The sequence below is a fragment of the Asparagus officinalis genome, chromosome 2, assembly GCF_001876935.1.
Source record: "Asparagus officinalis chromosome 2, Aspof.V1, whole genome shotgun sequence".
Lineage (NCBI taxonomy): Eukaryota > Viridiplantae > Streptophyta > Magnoliopsida > Asparagales > Asparagaceae > Asparagus > Asparagus officinalis.
Genome location: NC_033795.1, coordinates 12424536 through 12444545, shown reverse-complemented (window position 1 = coordinate 12444545; position 20010 = coordinate 12424536). Strand labels below are relative to the sequence as shown.

Sequence of the window (20010 nt, the reverse complement as noted above, 5' to 3'; positions counted from 1 at the left end):
TAAGGCGGATGATGATCGATGCAGGTTAAAAAAGATATTTATCGATGAAGCTACTATTCAAGCAAATATAAGCTCAAGGTCGAGCTTCTTTCAACAAGGGGAGACTCATGTAGGACGCTTAATAGACAAATTCATGGAGGATTCAGACAATCACGAGCTAAATATAGATTTATATGTATTATTAACTTCTGCAAAGAAACAATTATATCTTCCAGCCTAGAAAGCGGATTCTAACATATTATATATGTAAATCGCCTATCTCGACAAGAAGAAGCCAACTAAATTGTCAGATTTTTAAAATCTCATCAGTAATATCCAGTTTTGGCTAAAATTTGAAAATAATCAGCTTTTAGTTTATTTTTAGTAATAAAGTTGGAGTCTATTTAGATTAGGAAATTAATAAATTCAATATTAGAGTCAAATTAGATTAGGAAATATATTTAATTTTGATTCATGATTTGTTTTCTCTATTATATAGAGTCTTTTTAGGATAGAATTTAATACTTTCTATTTCTTTATAATTTTAATCTTACTAGGAGTCTTATTTGTTTTTCTATTTAAGAAAAGTCATGTAACCCTAAAAAATAATAACTTTACATTAATAAAATTTTTATTTTAATATTTTCTTCATGGATTCAAAGTTCTTCGTGGATTCGGAGATCATTCTTTATGGATTCAGAGAATACCCCTTGGTGGATTCTGAGGTTTTACTTCCGCACTGCGTCACGTAAGTTGCAAATTTCTTCATTGCATGTTGAGATTTTTCTTGAAGTCAGCCGACAATCTTTCTTGAATTCGTGGCCTCCATCGTGTTCGATTTTTTTTTGTTTTCCATGGACTTCTCTTGAACTTAAGTGACATCTATTTCAAAACCGAGCAACTAAATGCCCAAAAGTGAAAAAACCCGGTTTCTCTACGCATGCAAGAACATCACATAACGGATGGTATTGAAGTGTAACTTTTACACTTTAGGGTATTTAAGTGAAGTCATTTACAAACTGAGGACATTTATATGCAACATTGAGTAAACAATGGAGCACCAAAGCACAACATTTTAAAACTTTAGAACATTTATTTGCAAATTTTAAATAATTAGGGTACTTATTTGCTCGACTTTAAAATATAGGTCATTTAATTACAATATTGATGAAACTATTGGGCATTTAACTACAATTTTGCCCATATTTACAACACACGAAAAGAAAAAAAAAACATATCATATGTTCACCTAATTTTTTTTTTGATAAAAACAAGGGTTAAACCTTGTTCATTAATAAAAAAGAAAACTGAGTACAAAAAAAGTACAAAAGAAGGATACGAACTGTATCCGCATGTTGCAATATAGAAAATAGAATTTCTCCTGGTATTGATGTATAACTTTCTTCTTCCAAAGATCTGTGAAGATGAAGAGAGGGCCTTGCCGTCATTCATCGTTGACACAGATATAAGGAAGAACCAAAGCCAGCTATACATATGCGCAGTAGAAATTAAACTTTCTATAATCAACAACTAAAAAACATCAAAAACTATCCTGTATACAAAAGAGAGAGTTACATATCAACCAAACAAACCATAACAGATTCAGCGGCTTCACTCACTTGCTCTTGGTAATGGACAATCCTTCAACATGGCAGATATTTTCCTTGCTGTCAACCCCTTCCCCACACCTGACCATTCAACCAAACCAAAAATTGACTGATCAATGATCATCTTAGAAGAAAAGTTTACTTTGTCAAACAGAACTTTATTTCTACAACTCCAAATATTCCAGCAAACGTGAGAGAAGATTCCACGCCATATATATCCTGTGCCTCCCCTTAGATTCTCAATAGTTTTCATAAGAATATCAAAAGAATTTGGCCATGTAAAAGGAAGATAATAATCTTTAAAATGTCCCCAGACCTGAGTAGTCCTACAACAGGAAAAGAACAAGTGGTCTCTTGTTTCTGGTTCCAACCCACAGAAAATACAAATAAAATCTCCATGCCATCCTTTCATCAGTAAGTTATCTTTTGTATGCAGTTTGTTCATAGATAAAAGCCAAATGAAAACACTGACCTTGCTTGGAATAGCATTTTTCCATATGACTTTGTAGAAAGGTGATTTAATGCCTCTGAAATTGAGTAACTGATAGAAGGATTTGACAGAGTACATACCATTAGTTGTAAGCGACCATATAGGAATATCAGAATGAGTAGAAATTTGATAGCTTCCTATCAGATTCAAGAGATTGGATTTATCTGTACGAGACATATGAGGAATACATCTTCTTAGCAATAAGCTCCAATGCCAAGCATTATCTCTAAAAAAGCCTTGACTACGAACATTCACATTTGATGATAATGCCAACTGATAAAGAGAAGGAAAAAGACTAGATAATGAGTTATGTCCAATCCACTTATCCTCCCAAAATCTAATCCTTTCACCTGAACCAATAGTCCAAATAATATGTTGAAAAAACTCCTCTTTAAAAGAAATGAGAGTATTCCAGAAGGAGGAATTGTTAGCATTAGCATGTAATATTTGGATTAAAGAGCCTCTGTGATTATAAAGTTGACGAAGGAAAATACCAGTATGAGAATTAGGATCAAGATATTTCCATAGCCATTTAGCTAGAAGAGCACAGTTGAAAACACGAATATCTTTTACTCCTAATCCTCCCTCTGATTTGCTTAAACATACTTTCTTCCAATTGACTAAGCACTTAAAACTGCTATTTTGAGAACTCTCCGACCATAGAAAACTCTTTTTGATTTTGTCAATCTCAATGATAACCCAAGTAGGCAATTTGTAGAATGACATGAAATATAATGGAATGGATGTAAGAACTGAATTAAGAAGGACTAACCTCCCTCCATAAGACAAAGAATTCTTCTTCCAAGTAGACAATTTTTTATGAAAATTGTCTAAGAGAGGTTCCCAGTCAGTTTTTCTAAGCTTCCCATACCGCAGAGGTAAACCAAGATATTTGATTGGTAAAGTGCCAATTTTGCAGCAAAGAAGTTCTGAAAGATATTGTCCCCTCGTAGATATTTTGCCAAAGTATACAATGGAAGACTTGGAATAATTTATTCCCAGACCAGATACCTCCTCAAAGATGTACAGGATTGTTTTTAAAACAGATATATCCTTGTAAGAACTTCTAACGAATAAAAGAGTATCATCAGCAAATTGCAAAATTCTTAACTGATTAAGAGGTAACTTAATACCAAGATTTGAAAGGAGGCCATCTTCCACATTGTTGTGAATCATTTTATTCAGTGCATCAACTGCAATATTAAAAAGCATTGGTGATAAGGGGTCTCCTTGTTTAAGACCTCTCTTACAAGAGAAAAATTTAGATGGAAGACCATTAACTTTAACGGAGCAGCTAGAAGAGGATACAATATGATAAATCCAATTGCACCATTTGCTACCAAAACCTCTAGCTTTGAGAAGGCCAATAAGAAAATTCCAATTAATGGAATCAAAAGCTTTAGAGAAGTCAATCTTAAACATTGCTACTTCTTTTCTTCTCTTAGAACAATAGTGGATCATCTCATTTGCCATAATGATAGAATCAAGGGTTGATTTCCCTGATTGAAAAGCCGATTGAGTAGATGCAACCAAATTGGGAATGACAGTAGAAAGTCTGTTAGCCAGGATTTTGGAGAAAATCTTGAAGATACAATTAATTAAGCTAATAGGTCTGAAGTCATTCATATGAACACTGTCCTTGGTTTTTGGGATAAGCGTAATGAAAACCTTATTTAACCTGTGGAGGTTTGAAGGCTGTTGTTGAAGAAAGATCATCAATTTTATAAGATCATATTTGATTGTCTCCCAAAAAGTTTGATAGAAGGCCATGGAGAAACCATCAGGGCCTGGGGCCTTATTGGCATTCATACCAAAAACTGCACATTTTATCTCAGACTCCGTAAAAACATCATCTAAAGAATTCAGAAAAGATTCTTCCTGAGGATATAAAATGGACCAGTCTAAATTCATTTTTGACCTATTACTCTGACCAAAGATACTACTGAAATACTCACAGAAAGCTTCAGAAATATGATGATCATTTGAGAGCTCCTTTCCTTGATAGTTGATACAAGATATATAATTAGCATTTCTACGAAAGGTAGCAGTTTTATGAAAAAAAGCAGTATTAGAATCGCCCAATTTTAGCCATTGGACTCTTGACCTTTGATGCCAATAAGTTTCTTCTTCTTGGATAATTGCAGAAAAGGAAGAGTGAAGTCCCTTTCTGTCATATAATTCAGAATCAGAAAGAGGCCTATGCTCTTCAAGCACGTCCAAAGCATTTATTTTAGATAGGATTTCAGATTTTCTTGAAGCAACAGATCCGCAAAAGTTTTTGTTCCACCATTTGATTCTTTTTTTTGTAAGCTTGAGTTTCAAGATGAAAATATCCACTGGAGAGCCCTGACAACTAAAAGATGTCCAACAACTAGAAATGAAAGGTAAAAAACTTGGATTATGAAGCCAACTCCTTTCAAATCTAAAGATAGGAACAACTGAGTTAATCCCTTTACTATCAAGAACAAGCGGAGAATGATCAGAACCCAGAGCTGTGGGGGAGAACTGAATGCATGCAGGGAATTTTTTATCCCAATCAGAACATATAAGGAATCTGTCTAACCAGGATAATGTTCACCTAATTATACAACTTTTCACCTGACTCATGAAAATAATCCATTATAGTATGTGTAAACCAGGATCTGGCATTTATTGTTCAGATTCTCTTTATCTAGCCAAAAGGATAGACATTCTTTCACATGACAAATACCGACTTGTAGGCGTGCATGCTTTGTTCATCTTAATCTTGATAAAAAAAATGCTGATATTCTTTCTTTAACAAAGACAAAGGAAAATCACAGAGACCTAATATTCTCTCCCCGCGTTTTCTTGTAGCCGCATCTTATATCAATGTGAGAAGCATTAGAATATTAGTGGAAACTTTTGTCCTGTTCAACGCATATGAGCCCAAAACTTGTTGATTAAGTTTGTTAGGAATCTCAATTTGCTGGATAAATTGCAAGAAACGAACAATGGATCGAGTTCACTTGGTAGTATTAAACTATACTCAACTGTCTTATGAACCAATGACACATGTGCTTGTATTTATTTGAGTCATATCGGACCAAAGTGTTGTATACTTTATTCGGAGTAATATGAGATGATATTTTAGGACAGATAAGAGAGATAGATAAGAGAGACGTCAGGTACACATGCTTCGAAATATCACCATTTACACCTCAACGGTAGTGTTAGAACCCAACCAAATATTTAGCAAATAGTTCGGTATTTATTCGCCTAAGTATTCGGTCATATTTGATTTGATAGTCTATTTAACAAAAACAAATAGTTTTTTAGTGTTTGGTTCATAAACTAATAGAATTTAACCGCTTGCATATTCAATTTCTTTGTTTAATAAACTATTCATTTATATATTGCACTTTGGGCCTATAAATTTTAGAAGCATCCCAAAAGCTTTTTACACACCTCATATAAGTAGTTTTTTATTTATGAATATTACATTTATCACTAGTTTACATATTCATTGGTTATATCATGTTTGACTGCATTATAGGAACATGATAAGATAACAAATATTTATCAAATATTTGCCTAAAATTAACGAATAATTAATCTGGTAACAAATATTCATGAATAGTTGTCGGGTATTCGAATACAAATCGAATTGAATTCAAATACACATTTCCTATTTGTTTTGAATTCGAATAGTCAAATATGAGCCAAACACATACTTTGATATTCGATTCAATTTCAATTAGTTTCCACCAATGTTTTAAATAGCCTCCGCCTAGTCCAGCTAGACGTAGGTGGTACTTAGTCCGCGTACCTAGCGCCTAGTGTCTAGGCGGTACCTAACCTGCTCACTTAAGTTTCAAGAGTGCTTGGGGGAGTGTGGATTGCTTATGTGGACTGCACTCTTTAATCGTAATTTTCTCAATTGTAGTCTTGACATCCTCCAACCTCCTCCAAACTCCTCTAGGCTTCAATTATGAACACCTTTTCTACTTCTACTAACCTTCATCCTCCACCACCATTTAAAAGAAAAAAAAAATCCCTCTAGGCTAGAAGCACCCTAGGGGGGAGCGGGGTGAATAGGGTTAATGCTAATCTAATCCGATATTAATGTCAATTAAAACTAATTAATAAATATATCCTAGCAAGATTGATATTCAATGAATTATTAGCAAGGATATGCAAACTAAGGGCTGATGGACCCTAGAGGGGGGGTGATTAGGGTCAAAAGGCTCTAATATGCAATTAAAAATCAGCACAAGCAAACCACAAAACAGAAATGCGATAAAAATAAGAGAGATAAGGTTAGGAGTTCGTTATCCTTGACGCGCGATGTGTTAACGAGGTTCGGCCCTCTGGCCTACGTCCCCGCTCCCCACTCTCGAGGAGAAATCCACTACACACCCGGTTTGGAAGCCGGAACTTCGTCTACACAGCGATCTCCACAGATCTCTCTCACTACACAGTTTGATCTCACAGATCACACTCCCTCACAGTAGATCTCCACAGATCTCACTCACAAAGCAGAAGAAAGAAATGCAAGAACCTCTCTTTACACAGCCCTTATAGCAAAGAGAAGGTATACTGAAGCTGGGAGGTGAATCACACTTGAAACAGAGAGAAAAACAGAGTTTTGAAAATTTACTCAGGAAACAGAAAAAAACTCTCTGGTTTTTCAAACGTTGGGGCTAGGAAGAAGAAGAGGTCTGGGGGGTTTATATAGAAAAGTTTAAATCATTTTAAAACAAAAACAGATCTTCCCAAATGAGATAATAATCTCTTCTTCAGACCCTCATCACAGACTGTGCCAATCACTAACAAGTGAAAACACAGTGTTCGATGTAAAAGACCGTTTAAAAAAGTCGCGGCTGACCAGAGGCAAAAATCGGTTGACCGAAGGAAATTTCGGTCGACCGAAAAATGCCTTCGGTCGACCGACCGAAAAATTCGGTCGACCGCGAGAAGCTAAGGAAATTTGGTAAAACACTCAGAGACTCATCGGTTGACCGGCACGGTCGACCGATTAAAGATTGAAAATTCGGTCGACCGTACCGGTCGACCGACGACACTCTGGAAACATACTGAAGAAAGGTCATCGGATCGGTCGACCGGACCGGTCGACCGATTTCTGATATTTTCTGAAATCTGATTTTTGACCAACTTGAAATATTTGCAAAATATTTATTTGACCTCTGAAAATTCTGAAACTTTGTAAAATGTTTTTAATACTAAAAACAAACTGCTTGGAAAAAGAATTTTGCAGATAGGTACTCATACTTGTGAAAAATAGTATTTTGTGAAAAACGCTTAAAAACATAAGTATGAAAACGTTTTTAATACTAAAAACAAACTGCTTGGAAAAAGAATTTTGCAGATAGGTACTCATACTTGTGAAAAATAGTATTTTGTGAAAAACGCTTAAAAGCACAAGTCTAAAAACGTGTGTGTGATTCCCAATAGCTTCAAGTAAACTCAGTAACTCTTTGCCTACATTCTAGCACTAGAGAGAAAAACAAAATAAAGCTAATATCCTCATATAGAGAGCAATATACTTGAGCTTTGATATAGCTTGAATCGGATGAAGCTTTTGATCGAATTTGTCGTTCTTGAAATAACGTTGCTTCATCTCTTGGCCTCCTCCTCCTTTGGATATCTTCGTTGTAGCATATATTCCATCCATCCTCCATTAATGGCACTAACGAGCTTGACAAATGAGTTTACTACATTTACACTCAATAAGCCATTAGTACCGATAATGGTGGTTGTAAGAACATCATCAAAACATAAGGGCTAACAATCTCCCCCTTTTTGATGATGACAACCAACCATTATATAAGAGCAAAAATAAAATAGCTTATAGATAGGTGCTCCCCCTATCTATGAGCTCCCCCTAAATATATGCAACAAATGAGGAGATTTCTCTCCCCCTTTGTCACCATCAAAAATGGGGTAAAGAGAAATGCCAAATGCAAAATGCAACTAATCAAGCAAGCAATGTAGAACTTTCACATAGTGCATAAGCCCAAACCATTTCTTATGCGACAAAAATCATCCTCTCCAAGAGGCTTAGTAAATATATCCGCTAGTTGAGATTTGGTGTCAACAAATACTAGGGATACATCTTGTCTCTCTACATGATCGCGTAAGAAATGATGGCGCACGTCAATATGCTTAGTTCTAGAATGCAAAACCGAATTTTTGGAAATATTTATGGCACTTGTGTTATCACAAAAGATTTTAATATTTTGAAAATTCAAATCATAGTCAACTAAACTTTGTTTCATCCATAAAACTTGAGCACAACATAGGCCGGCGGCAATGTATTCCGCTTCCGTAGTGGACAATGCAACACAATTTTGTTTCTTGGAAGCCCAAGAAACAAGGGAATTTCCTAAGAATTGGCATGTTCCACTAGTACTCTTGCGATCTACCTTACATCCGGCAAAGTCGGCATCACAAAAACCATATAAATCAAAAGTGGTGCTTTTTGGATAAAACAAACCAAGGTTAAAAGTTCCATTAACATACTTAATGATCCTTTTAACCGCAATTAAATGAGATGCTTTTGGAGACGCTTGAAAACGTGCACATGCACATACACTAAACATGATGTCGGGTCTACTAGCGGTGAGATAAAGAAGACTACCTATCATACCTCGGTATAGTTTTTGGTCCACATCTTCACCACTCTCATCCGCATCAAGCTTAACACTAGTACTCATGGGAGTAGGCGCATGCTTAGAATTCTCCAACTTGAATTTCTTCACCAATTCCTTCGCATACTTGCTTTGTGAAATGAAGATCCCATCCTTAGTTTGCTTGACTTGGAGCCCGAGAAAGAATGTAAGCTCTCCCATCATACTCATCTCAAAGTGATCCTGCATAACTTTAGAAAATTCCTTGCACAAGGATTCATTAGTAGCACCAAAAATAATGTCATCCACATATATTTGAACCAAAATGAAATCATTTTTCCTTTTTCTCACAAAAAGTGTGTTATCAATTGTTCCTTTTGAAAAACCATTTTCAATAAGAAAACTAGAGAGGCGAGCATACCAAGCCCTAGGAGCTTGTTTCAACCCATATAAAGCTTTTTGTACCCGGTAAACATGATTAGGAAAAGCATGATCTATAAAACCGGGGGGTTGCTCAACATACACTTCCTCTTCTATAAAACCATTTAAGAAAGCACTTTTGACATCCATTTGAAATAGTTTGAAATTTTTAAAACTAGCAAATGCCAAAAACATCCTAATAGATTCCAACCTTGCAACCGGTGCAAAGGTTTCATCATAGTCTATGCCCTCCTCTTGATTGTATCCTTGGGCAACCAAACGTGCTTTATTTCTAGTTACAATGCCATGTTCATCAAGTTTGTTTCTAAAAACCCATTTTGTACCAATAACACTAGCATTGTTAGGTCTAGGAACTAACTTCCAAACTTCATTTCTTTGAAAATTGTTTAATTCTTCATGCATAGCCAAAACCCAAAACTCATCATTTAAAGCATCATTAACCTTTTTAGGTTCTAGTTGAGATAGAAATGCAACATTACCACATTCACTCAAGGCTTTTGAGCGAGTTATAACTCCTTTTGAAGGGCTCCCAATGATTTGTTCCTTTGGATGATTTGATGTGAATTTCCAAGCTTTAGGTGGTTCAACTTGATCTTGAGCGTTTGTGCTATCCACATCCTTTTGAACTTCTATAGAGGGAGTGTCATTGATTTGCAACAAGTCCAATCCTCCCTCAATATCATCATCATCATCTTTCCTAGGCAACACAACTTGAGAGCCAACATTAGTCTCATCAAAAGTAACGTTTATAGACTCTTCAACAACGAGGCTTCGTTTATTGAAGACCCTATAAGCCTTACTTCGAGGTGCATAACCCAAGAAAATACCAACATCAATTTTGGAATCAAATTTATCATGGTGATCTTTTGTATTTAAAATAAAGCATTTGCAACCAAAGACACGAAAATAACCAATGAAAGGAGTTTTTCCATAATAAAGTTCATAAGGAGTTTTCTTAAGCTTTGGTCTAATCAAAACACGATTTAAAACAGGGCAAGCCGTATTGACGGCTTCCGCCCAAAAATATTTTGGTAAATCAAATGAGTTTAACATAGTGCGTGCCATCTCTTGTATGGTACGATTTTTCCGTTCAACAACACCATTTTGTTGTGGTGTTCTAGGAGCGGAAAACATATGAGTTATACCATGATGAGCACAAAAATCATAGAAAAATTCATTTTGAAATTCACCACCATGATCACTTCTTATTTTAACAACTTTCAAATCCTTTTCATTTTCAATTCTTTTAACATGATTAGCAAATTCTTCAAAACAATCATTTTTCTTAGCAAGAAATATTGTCCATGTAAAACGAGAAAAATCATCAATAATCACAAAAACATAGTGTTTGCCTCCAAGAGAGGTAACACGCATAGGACCAAATAAATCAAGATGAAGTAATTGCAAGGGTTTAGAAGTCGATACCTCATGGATGGATTTGAAAGAAGACTTTGTTTGTTTACCTTTGGCACAATCCTCACAAATTGTATCTTTTATGAAGTGCAAGCTAGGTAGCCCTTTCACAAGATTCTTCTTAGACAATTTTGATATTAACTCCATATTTGCATGTCCAAGTCTCTTGTGCCAAATCCAAGGATTTTCATCAATTGCCGCAAGACACTTCACATCTTGATTCACTAACTCATTCATCTCAAAAATGTAAACATTAGACTTGCGATTTGCAATAAAAACAATTTTTCCATCCATACTAATGATGCATTTATCCGGTTTAAAAGAAATATCAAAACCTTTATCACTTAATTGGCTAATGCTAAGAAGATTATGATTCAAGCCATTTACTAAATAAACATCTTCAATAATGGGTGAGGGTTTCTTACCAATAGAACCGATACCAATGATTTTACCTTTCTCACCACCACCGAAGGAGACATTGCCTCCTTCAATCCTTGATAGGGTTGCAAATAACTCTTTGTTGCCCGTCATATGATGTGAGCAACCACTATCAAGGTACCACATCTCCTTACGTCGTTGCCGTGACGTTCCCTACAAAAGAAGAAGATGAAGGTGTAGTAGCTTTAGGTACCCATGTCTTGGGTCCTTGGTGGTTAGTAGTTTTGGTACCTTTGGGTACCCATATCAAACCATAAAAATCTTCATTGTCTTTAATTCTACAATGAGTAGAAATGTGTCCATGTCTCATACAATAGGTGCATACAAAATTTCTTTTGTATGTACGAATGTTAGAACCATGAAACCTATTTCTACCATGGTGATTGTAGTTGGCATAAGCATGAGTGGGTCTAGTCCTACAACCCTCAATTTCTAGTCTTTCAATCTTTGATCTTAATTGCTTGTTCTCAAAATCGAGATCTCCAAGCAATTCATCTTTTAGAGCAAGAGAGGTTGTTAGTTGTTCTAGCTTAATATCACAAGAGGCATGCAATTTTTTGAAAGAAGAGTATTCTTTAGACATTCTTTTAAATTCAAAGTTCAACTCTTCTAAAGCCATAGCTATGTCACATTGCATATAAAAAGATTCACTTTCGGCCTCGGATATTACCTCATGTTCATTTGCCATGAAACAAACATTTGGGTCATGAAGAGCAAGTTTGGCTCCTTCTTCATCACTATCCGAGTCACTTGGTTCGGATTCTTCCCATCCGGCATACATAGCCTTCTTCTTCTTGTACTTCATGTACTTTTCTTTGAGCTTGGGGCAATCCTTAGCGATGTGACCCGGTTCATTGCACTCAAAACATTTACCTACACGAGAGGAAAACTTGTTGTTAGATCGAGGGTTAAATTTTTTGTTCATTTTTATAAGTCTAGAGATTCTTCTAGAGAGATGAGCCACTTCTCTAGAAAAATCGACTTCACTCTCCGACGACGAAGATGAGTTGTCACTAGCTCCTTTGAGAGCTATGGTCTTCAATTTTGGTGACGGCTCCTCAACTTCTCGTGATGGCACTTCCTCCTTCTCCTTCCCCTTGAGCTTCTTCTCATGCACTTTGAGCTTTCCGATGAGACTATCAAGAGCTAAGGTAGTGAGGTCATGAGCTTCCTCAATGGCCGTAGCCTTGGGCTCCCATGCCGGAGTCAATGAGCGAAGTATCTTGTAGTTCATCTCTTGAATGGATAGTTGCTTATCTAGACCATGTAATTCATTGATGATATTAGTAAAGCGGGAAAACATAGCATCAATGGATTCATTTGGAAGCATTTTAAATAGCTCATAATCATGCATGAGTCCACTAATCTTAGATTCTTTAACTTGGGGGGTTCCTTCATGTGTCTTTTACCCAAATTTCGTATGCGGTTGCGCACGTGGAAACTCTATTATATTCATTAGGGGAAAGACCACAAATTAAGGCGTTCATAGCCTTAGCGTTGAGATTAGCTAGGTGCCTTTCTCCATCGGTCATGTTCCCGACTTTGGACTTTTCTTCATATTTCTCTTCTATGAGCTCTAGAATGTCAAGGTCTATGCAACGAAGGTAAATTCTCATTCTAGCCTTCCAATAAGCAAAATTAGTTCCTGTGAAGAGTGGTGGTCTAGTGGTGGATTGTCCTTCTAACATATGCATATTCAAAGAAGCCTCTATTAGATCTTTTCTCTAAGGTTGTTAAACCAAAAACTGATATAGAGACCAAGCTCTGATACCAATTGATGGACCCTAGAGGGGGGGTGATTAGGGTCAAAAGGCTCTAATATGCAATTAAAAATCAGCACAAGCAAACCACAAAACAGAAATGCGATAAAAATAAGAGAGATAAGGTTAGGAGTTCGTTATCCTTGACGCGCGATGTGTTAACGAGGTTCGACCCGCTGACCTACGTCCCCGCTCCCCACTCTCGAGGAGAAATCCACTACACACCCGGTTTGGAAGCCGGAACTTCGTCTACACAGCGATCTCCACAGATCTCTCTCACTACACAGTTTGATCTCACAGATCACACTCCCTCACAGTAGATCTCCACAGATCTCACTCACACAGCAGAAGAAAGAAATGCAAGAACCTCTCTTTACACAGCCCTTATAGCAAAGAGAAGGTATACTGAAGCTGGGAGGTGAATCACACTTGAAACAGAGAGAAAAACAGAGTTTTGAAAAATTACTCAGGAAACAGAAAAAAGCTCTCTGGTTTTTCAAACGTTGGGGCTAGGAAGAAGAAGAGGTCTGGGGGGTTTATATAGAAAAGTTTAAATCATTTAAAAAAAAAAACAGACCGACCGAAAAATTTGGTCGACCGCGAGCAGCTAAGGAAATATGGTAAAACACGCAGAGACTCATCGGTCGACCGGCACGGTCGACCGATTAAAGATTGAAAATTCGGTCGACCGTACCGGTCGACCGATGACACTCTGGAAACATACTGAAGAAAGGTCATCGGATCGGTCGACCGGACCGGTCGACCGATTTCTGATATTTTCTGAAATCTGAATTTTTGACCAACTTGAAATATTTGCAAAATATTTATTTGACCTCTGAAAATTCTGAAACTTTGTAAAATGTTTTTAATACTAAAAACAAACTGTTTGGAAAAAGAATTTTGCAGATAGGTACTCATACTTGTGAAAAATAGTATTTTGTGAAAAACGCTTAAAAGCACAAGTTTAAAAACGTGTGTGTGATTCCCAATAGCTTCAAGTAAACTCAGTAACTCTTTGCCTACATTCTAGCACTAGAGAGAAAAAACAAAAGAAAGCTAATATCCTCATATAGAGAGCAATATACTTGAGCTTTGATATAGCTTGAATCGGATGAAGCTTTTAATCGAATTTGACGTTCTTGAAATAGCGTTGCTTCATCTCTTGGCCTCCTCCTCCTTTGGATATCATCGTTGTAGCATATATTCCATCCATCCTCCATTTATGGCACTAACGAGCTTGATAAATAAGTTTACTACATTTACACTCAATAAGCCATTAGTACCGATAATGGTGGTTGTAAGAACATCATCAAAACATAAGGGCTAACCAGGGCAAATAAACATGAAACGATATAAACAAGATCGTGGACAAATGAGCAATGCAAATACAAGATGATGATCACGGAGTTCGGTCCTTCCGACCTACGTCTCCGCTCCCCACTCCTGGGGAGAATCCACTATCACAATGGGTTTTTGACGTTCACCCGAAAACGCTTACACCTCACAATCTCGGTTTTCTAGCTCACCGAAAACTTTCACAGCTCACACTCTTACAATCATACTTTACACCCTCTAAATGTTGGTCTCTAGCCCATGCCGCCTTCTTCAAGTGCTCGGATTTACAACCTCTCCCTAGGCTTTACTATCGATGCCACTCCTCTTGGAATCGATCTCGTCTCTCACCACACACTCCTCTCGGTGTAAAAGTGTATTACAAAGTGAAACTCACAATAATGCTCAAATACAAATGTTTGTTCTCAATAATGGATGAGAACTCAATTAAGCTTACACTCACAATATCACCCACCACAACCTAAATATATAATGTATGAAATACTAAAAGCTCAATATGGGTGTGCGTGATAAATGAGTACAAATAAAATTTAACTCAAGAATAAACTAGCAATAATATAGATATGAAAATAAAGAATAAATGCTAGATAAAAGAGTTAGAAAAACTTCTCTATAAACACAAAGAGTTGATGAAGAAGGATTGAGGATGAATTCCTCAAACAACGTTGTAAGCTCCTCTTTGTAAAAACAAACACAACTTGAAACAAACTTTAAACTCTTTTAAAACTTGTTTAAAAATATTCTTGGTTGTTGAAAATAGTTATGACAAAGGGATATAAATAGGATGGAAGAAACCAGCCTAAGAAGTACACAAAAATCCATAAAAATCACAAAACAATAAAATCTGGAAAATAGTCGTTACTGTGCAATGGCTAGTTTATAAGTCAACTTATGAAAGGGTATAAGTCGACTCATATGTAATAAGTCGACTTGTCAGTGATATAAGTCGACTTAGCATTTTAAAAACACTATCTATGTAACACTTCGTAAGCCGACTTAATAGAGATCATAAGTCAACTTACAGGAAATACAAGTCGACTTAGTAGAAAGATTTTGCATATTTCAGAGCAGATCATAAGTCGACTTATCAGATCTTATAAGTCGACTCATGAACGTGCACACGCACTATTCATGTATGATATCTGATTTTTGAAGTGTCTTTAAAAATAGCAAATAAATACCAAAAAATATAAAACTTGGGAAATAATTATAAAAATGATAATGAGCATGTTACAAAAATAAAATTTTAAATTACGCATCCCAATTATAAAATCTCATCATTTTGCAAAAACACTCAAATACATGTTTGTATAAACACTTGATTTTTGATTTTTGACTTAAACTAAAGTTTAAAAACTTTTATATGGCTTTATAGACTTAGGAAAAGATATAAACTAGTATTATCAAGTCCATAAACTAAGAACACAATATTTTATCAAAAATACACATATTATGCAATCTTTTAAAATAATAAACATGATTTCAAATCTTGATTTTACTGAAATTATATCAAGCACATATAAATATGAAACGAATATGAGTGTATACAATTTGTATTCATTTGTTTCATATTTATGTGGCTAAACACATTGTTTACCAAAACCAAAAATGATAAATATGAAACATGTATGTATGTATATAAATAAGTAAATTTGTTTCATATTCAAACTTGAAAACTAAAAAACCAAAACATGTATGTGTGTATAAGATTGAGCTCTAAGTATTGACACACAAGTATAAACCCTAAACTATAAAAACTATACCCAAGCAATCTTCATCTTCAATAATATCGACTTGGTTGCGGATGAAGCTTGATCTTAAATTTGGCTTGAATGTGCAATGGCTTCACTCCACTATTTCCGCCAACCTCCATTTGATATGATCGTTATGGCGCAATCCATCCAACCTCCAACATCGATATTTGTGTAGATTACCTAACAAAACAAATACAAGCACTTGACGCACAATGTTAGGAATTGTTTGTAATCATCAAAACAAGATTAGGGAGTAGGCTCATAACCATGAGGCTAACATAGGCGTCATCCTAACACCTAAGCTTGCTGTAACATTGGCATTTGCTATTAATTATTGTAATTAAAAAATAAAAAATAAGAAAACTGTCTTCGCCCCACCTAAGCTCACCCCTAGATGCTAGGCGTCGCGTCCAATGTCTAGGTCATTTAGAACTTTCTGTAACATTAGTTTCCACTCTACTGAAAGGTAAAAGATATTTTCTCATGTATGAGCTTCAAAGATGCTCCTAGAAAAGTTTCACATGCCCTGAGTAGCACCAATGAGCGTCTGACGCCCAAGCAAATTGTAGCTTTTGCTTACAAAGGAACATTCTGGATCATTAAGTTCTATCGGGACGTCTTCAATGCTAACTCGTCTACAATATCATTTCAAGACTATCTTTACAAGTTTTCAATCGTTAAAGAATCTTTTTAAAGCAGATCGGATTTGAAATTTGGATCCGACTTGTATCTGAAAAACTTGTTGAATGGGTATTTTGAAACTTTTATTGTGGGAAGATACTTATCGAGTTTCCAAGTACATTATCAATTTCCATACATCATGAGGAACTTTTTTTTAAAAGGAAAAATGGATTAAATTAATAAGGATTAATCGAAGCTAGATCACCAGTAATATCCTGGGCAATAAACTCAGAATAAGAAGAAATTCAATGACAATACATGCTACTTGTGACTCCAAACTTCGCAATCGATCGAATAAGCAATGTTGTTGCCTTCTCTATAAGCGAAGGAAAAACGGTGTAAAGGGAAATGACAAGCCTCCAATTGAATAGCGTTGCAAATAGGACCAAATGCAGCTAATTAAGCAATCTTTACCACCATTTAACTCATCAATAACTAACTTCGCATCCAATTCAAACTCTACCGTAGAGCCTCCCATATACTTGGCGACGCGATCGAGCACCTTTGAGGAATACTAAAGCTTCCATCAAGACTGGGGGAGAACAGTAGAACAACTACCTCCACAGACACCAATAAACCTTGTCATGTGTAAATTGAGGGTTTGGAGAATCTAGATTACGCTGATGTAGAATATATAGAACTTGCTCCGAAACCCATAAATTTATCAAGTTGAGCTCCTAGGGGTGAGCCGTGTACAGTAAATATTGACCAGTCTTAATGCAAGAAGAGGCAACTTGGCTTCAATAACTGTTAGGGATGAGGGATTTGAATGAATCTGTCCAGTGGTTGACTTATCCTACAAAGTGGAGAATATATAGAAGCAAAAGGCAGCGTACATTATTCATCGTTTGGGGGCAATTATTTCTTGCATGCACTGTTTTGGATAGATAGTCTAGTATAATGTTTGTCCAGTGTTGGTTCCACTTTTTGTTGTGATGTTAATGCTGCATTTGGTGACACATTAATTATCGAATGGTTTTTTTTCCTTTGTTTTTTTTCTTTTTTGAGTAATTCGGGCAGGACAATCCACAAATTTATTAAGCAGAGGAAACAAATAAAGAATACACCTATAAAAGATGAAGGAAAAGGGTGTAGTATAGTTTGAGGAGCTAAGAAGTATTAGAAAATAAAATATGCTAATCTAACTTCCCGAATCAAGGTGTTATTTAGATATGGGGTAATGTCATTATACTAAAGGGTTATTTAGATATTAGTCCCTCAAATCTTCAATAATTGACTAGTAGTCCCTCAAATCTCAATAATTGCTCATTGGTCCCTCAAATCCTAATGGATCTTGCAATTTAGTTGTCAAAATACCCATTGTTGGGGATTCGAATCACACAATCGAACATGTATCATTTCGGATCTTGTGTCGAAGTAGGCAAGCGGGAAATCACAGCAAATAAAGGAAAAAGTTGCAGGAAAGATCAAACAAAAAGAACACACCAGATTTAACGAGGTTCGACAAACGTGCCTACGTCCTCGGGAGCCACACCTAAAAGTTTTGATTAATTGAAGAAGATTACAATGCTCACAAATAGGTTTTTATCTCTCTGAGATCTCTCTGAAAAAATCCTCTCAAAACCCTCTTTTTTATGTTGCAACTAACTCTAAAATCGTTTAGGTATATATAGCATCATGGCCCAAAACAGATTCCCAAACAAAGCAGGAAACTAGAAAAAACCGATTCCGATCAACCGGACCATGGGTGTCGGTCGACTAGCCAGAACACACTTATTTTATAGGGTTTTCGTGTATGTTTTCGGTCAGTTAGATTAAGGCCCTCGGTAGAGTGATTGGTCACCCTCGGTCGACCGACAACACAGCTTCAGTCGACCGGCCAGAGCGTGTGTTAGACCCTAATACCACTAGGAAAGAACCCTAGAGAGGTGATGAATAGGGTTTATGCTAATCTAATTTGATTTAATGCCAATAAAAACTAATTAACAAATATCCTAGCAAATTAGACCTGCAATAAGATATATATGCAAGGATATACAAACAATGGTAAGTAAAGTATAAACAAATACAAACAACATAGTAGATAAATTAGACAATGAAAGAATGGTGATACAGATAAACAAAATATAAGTGCACAAGCCAAACTCAAACACACAAGAAATGATCATGGAGTTCGGACCTTCCATCCTATGTCTCTGCTCCCCACTCTCGGAAAAAATCCACTACACAACCGGGTTTTCAACGCTCACCTGAATAACGTTTACAACTCACACTCGGTTTTCTAGCTCACCAAAAACTTTACAATCAACACTCTTGCAAATCCACTCTACACCCTCTAAGTGTTGGTCTCTAGCCCGTGTCTCTCTCAAGTGCTCGGATTTACAACCTCTCCCTAGGCTTTACTACCGACGTCACTCCTCTTGGGACGATCCCGTCTCTCACCACACACTCTTCTCGGTGTACAAGTGTATTAAAAAGTGTATCCTCATAATAAAAGCTCAAATAAAAAATTTTGTTCTCTATTATGGATGAGAACTTAATTAAGGCTCACTCTCAATGTCACAATCTCACAACCCGAATATATACTATGTATACAAATACAATAAGCTCAATAGGTTGTGTATGAACAATGAGTATAAATCAAAATCAAATTAAACTCAATATAAATTCTAGCTTAAAGAAATGAAAATCAAACATATAAATAGCTAGACAAGAGTTTAGAAAAACTTTTCTAGATGACAAGAGAGAGGGAGAAGAGTTGAATGCTCAAACACCAAAGGATGATCTCCTCAACCTCTTGTGAAAATTTTTTCACAAACCAAACTCTTAAACACACTTTTAAAACCCTTAAACAAACTTGTAAAACTCTTTAAAAATTTTCTCTTGGTAGATCAAAATAGTTATGACAATGGGGTATATATATGGTGGAAGAAACCAGCCCAAGAAAACCTCAAAAACCCATAAAAATCACTAAAATACACAAAATCTAAAAATAGCCATTACTGTGCAACGGTCAGATTTATAAGTTGACTTATAAGTCGACTTGATACAAGTCAACTCGTATAAAGTATAAGTCAACTTAAGAGATGAAAACAATAACTGGAAAACAAGACATAAGTCGACTTTCCATGACTGATAAGTTGAATTGGCAGAGGAAAATTTGATCATTCCAGAAGAGAACATAAGTCGACTTATCAGGTGTTATAAGTCAACTTAAAACATGCACAAACACTGTTCATGCTGAAAATCTAATTTTAAAAGTCCCTTTAAAAATAGCAAATAAATTTCAAAAAATGTAAAACTTTAGAAAATGATTGTAAACATGATAATAAACATGTTACAAAAAGTATTTTTAGAATTACACCTCCCAAATGAGAAATCTCTTTATTTTTCAAAAAAGTCCAAAACATGAAAGCTAAACAAGACATGTTTTTGACAAAATGTTTTAAACAAACTTTTAAAACTTTGTAAAATAATTTTATAGACTTGATAAAAGGTATAAACTATAGTTGTTAAGTTTATAAA

General features: G+C 35.7%; 1 protein-coding gene across 1 annotated transcript in view; it reads right to left on the bottom strand.

Moving 5' to 3' along the window:
• The window catches only part of LOC109830842, a 36389-nt gene continuing 17969 nt past the window's right edge, over positions 1591–20010 (bottom strand). The window contains exon 7 of the mRNA XM_020398202.1: positions 1591–4634. Coding sequence (XP_020253791.1) covers positions 1591–4634 — 3044 coding nt within the window. The remainder of the gene's footprint in view (positions 4635–20010) is intronic.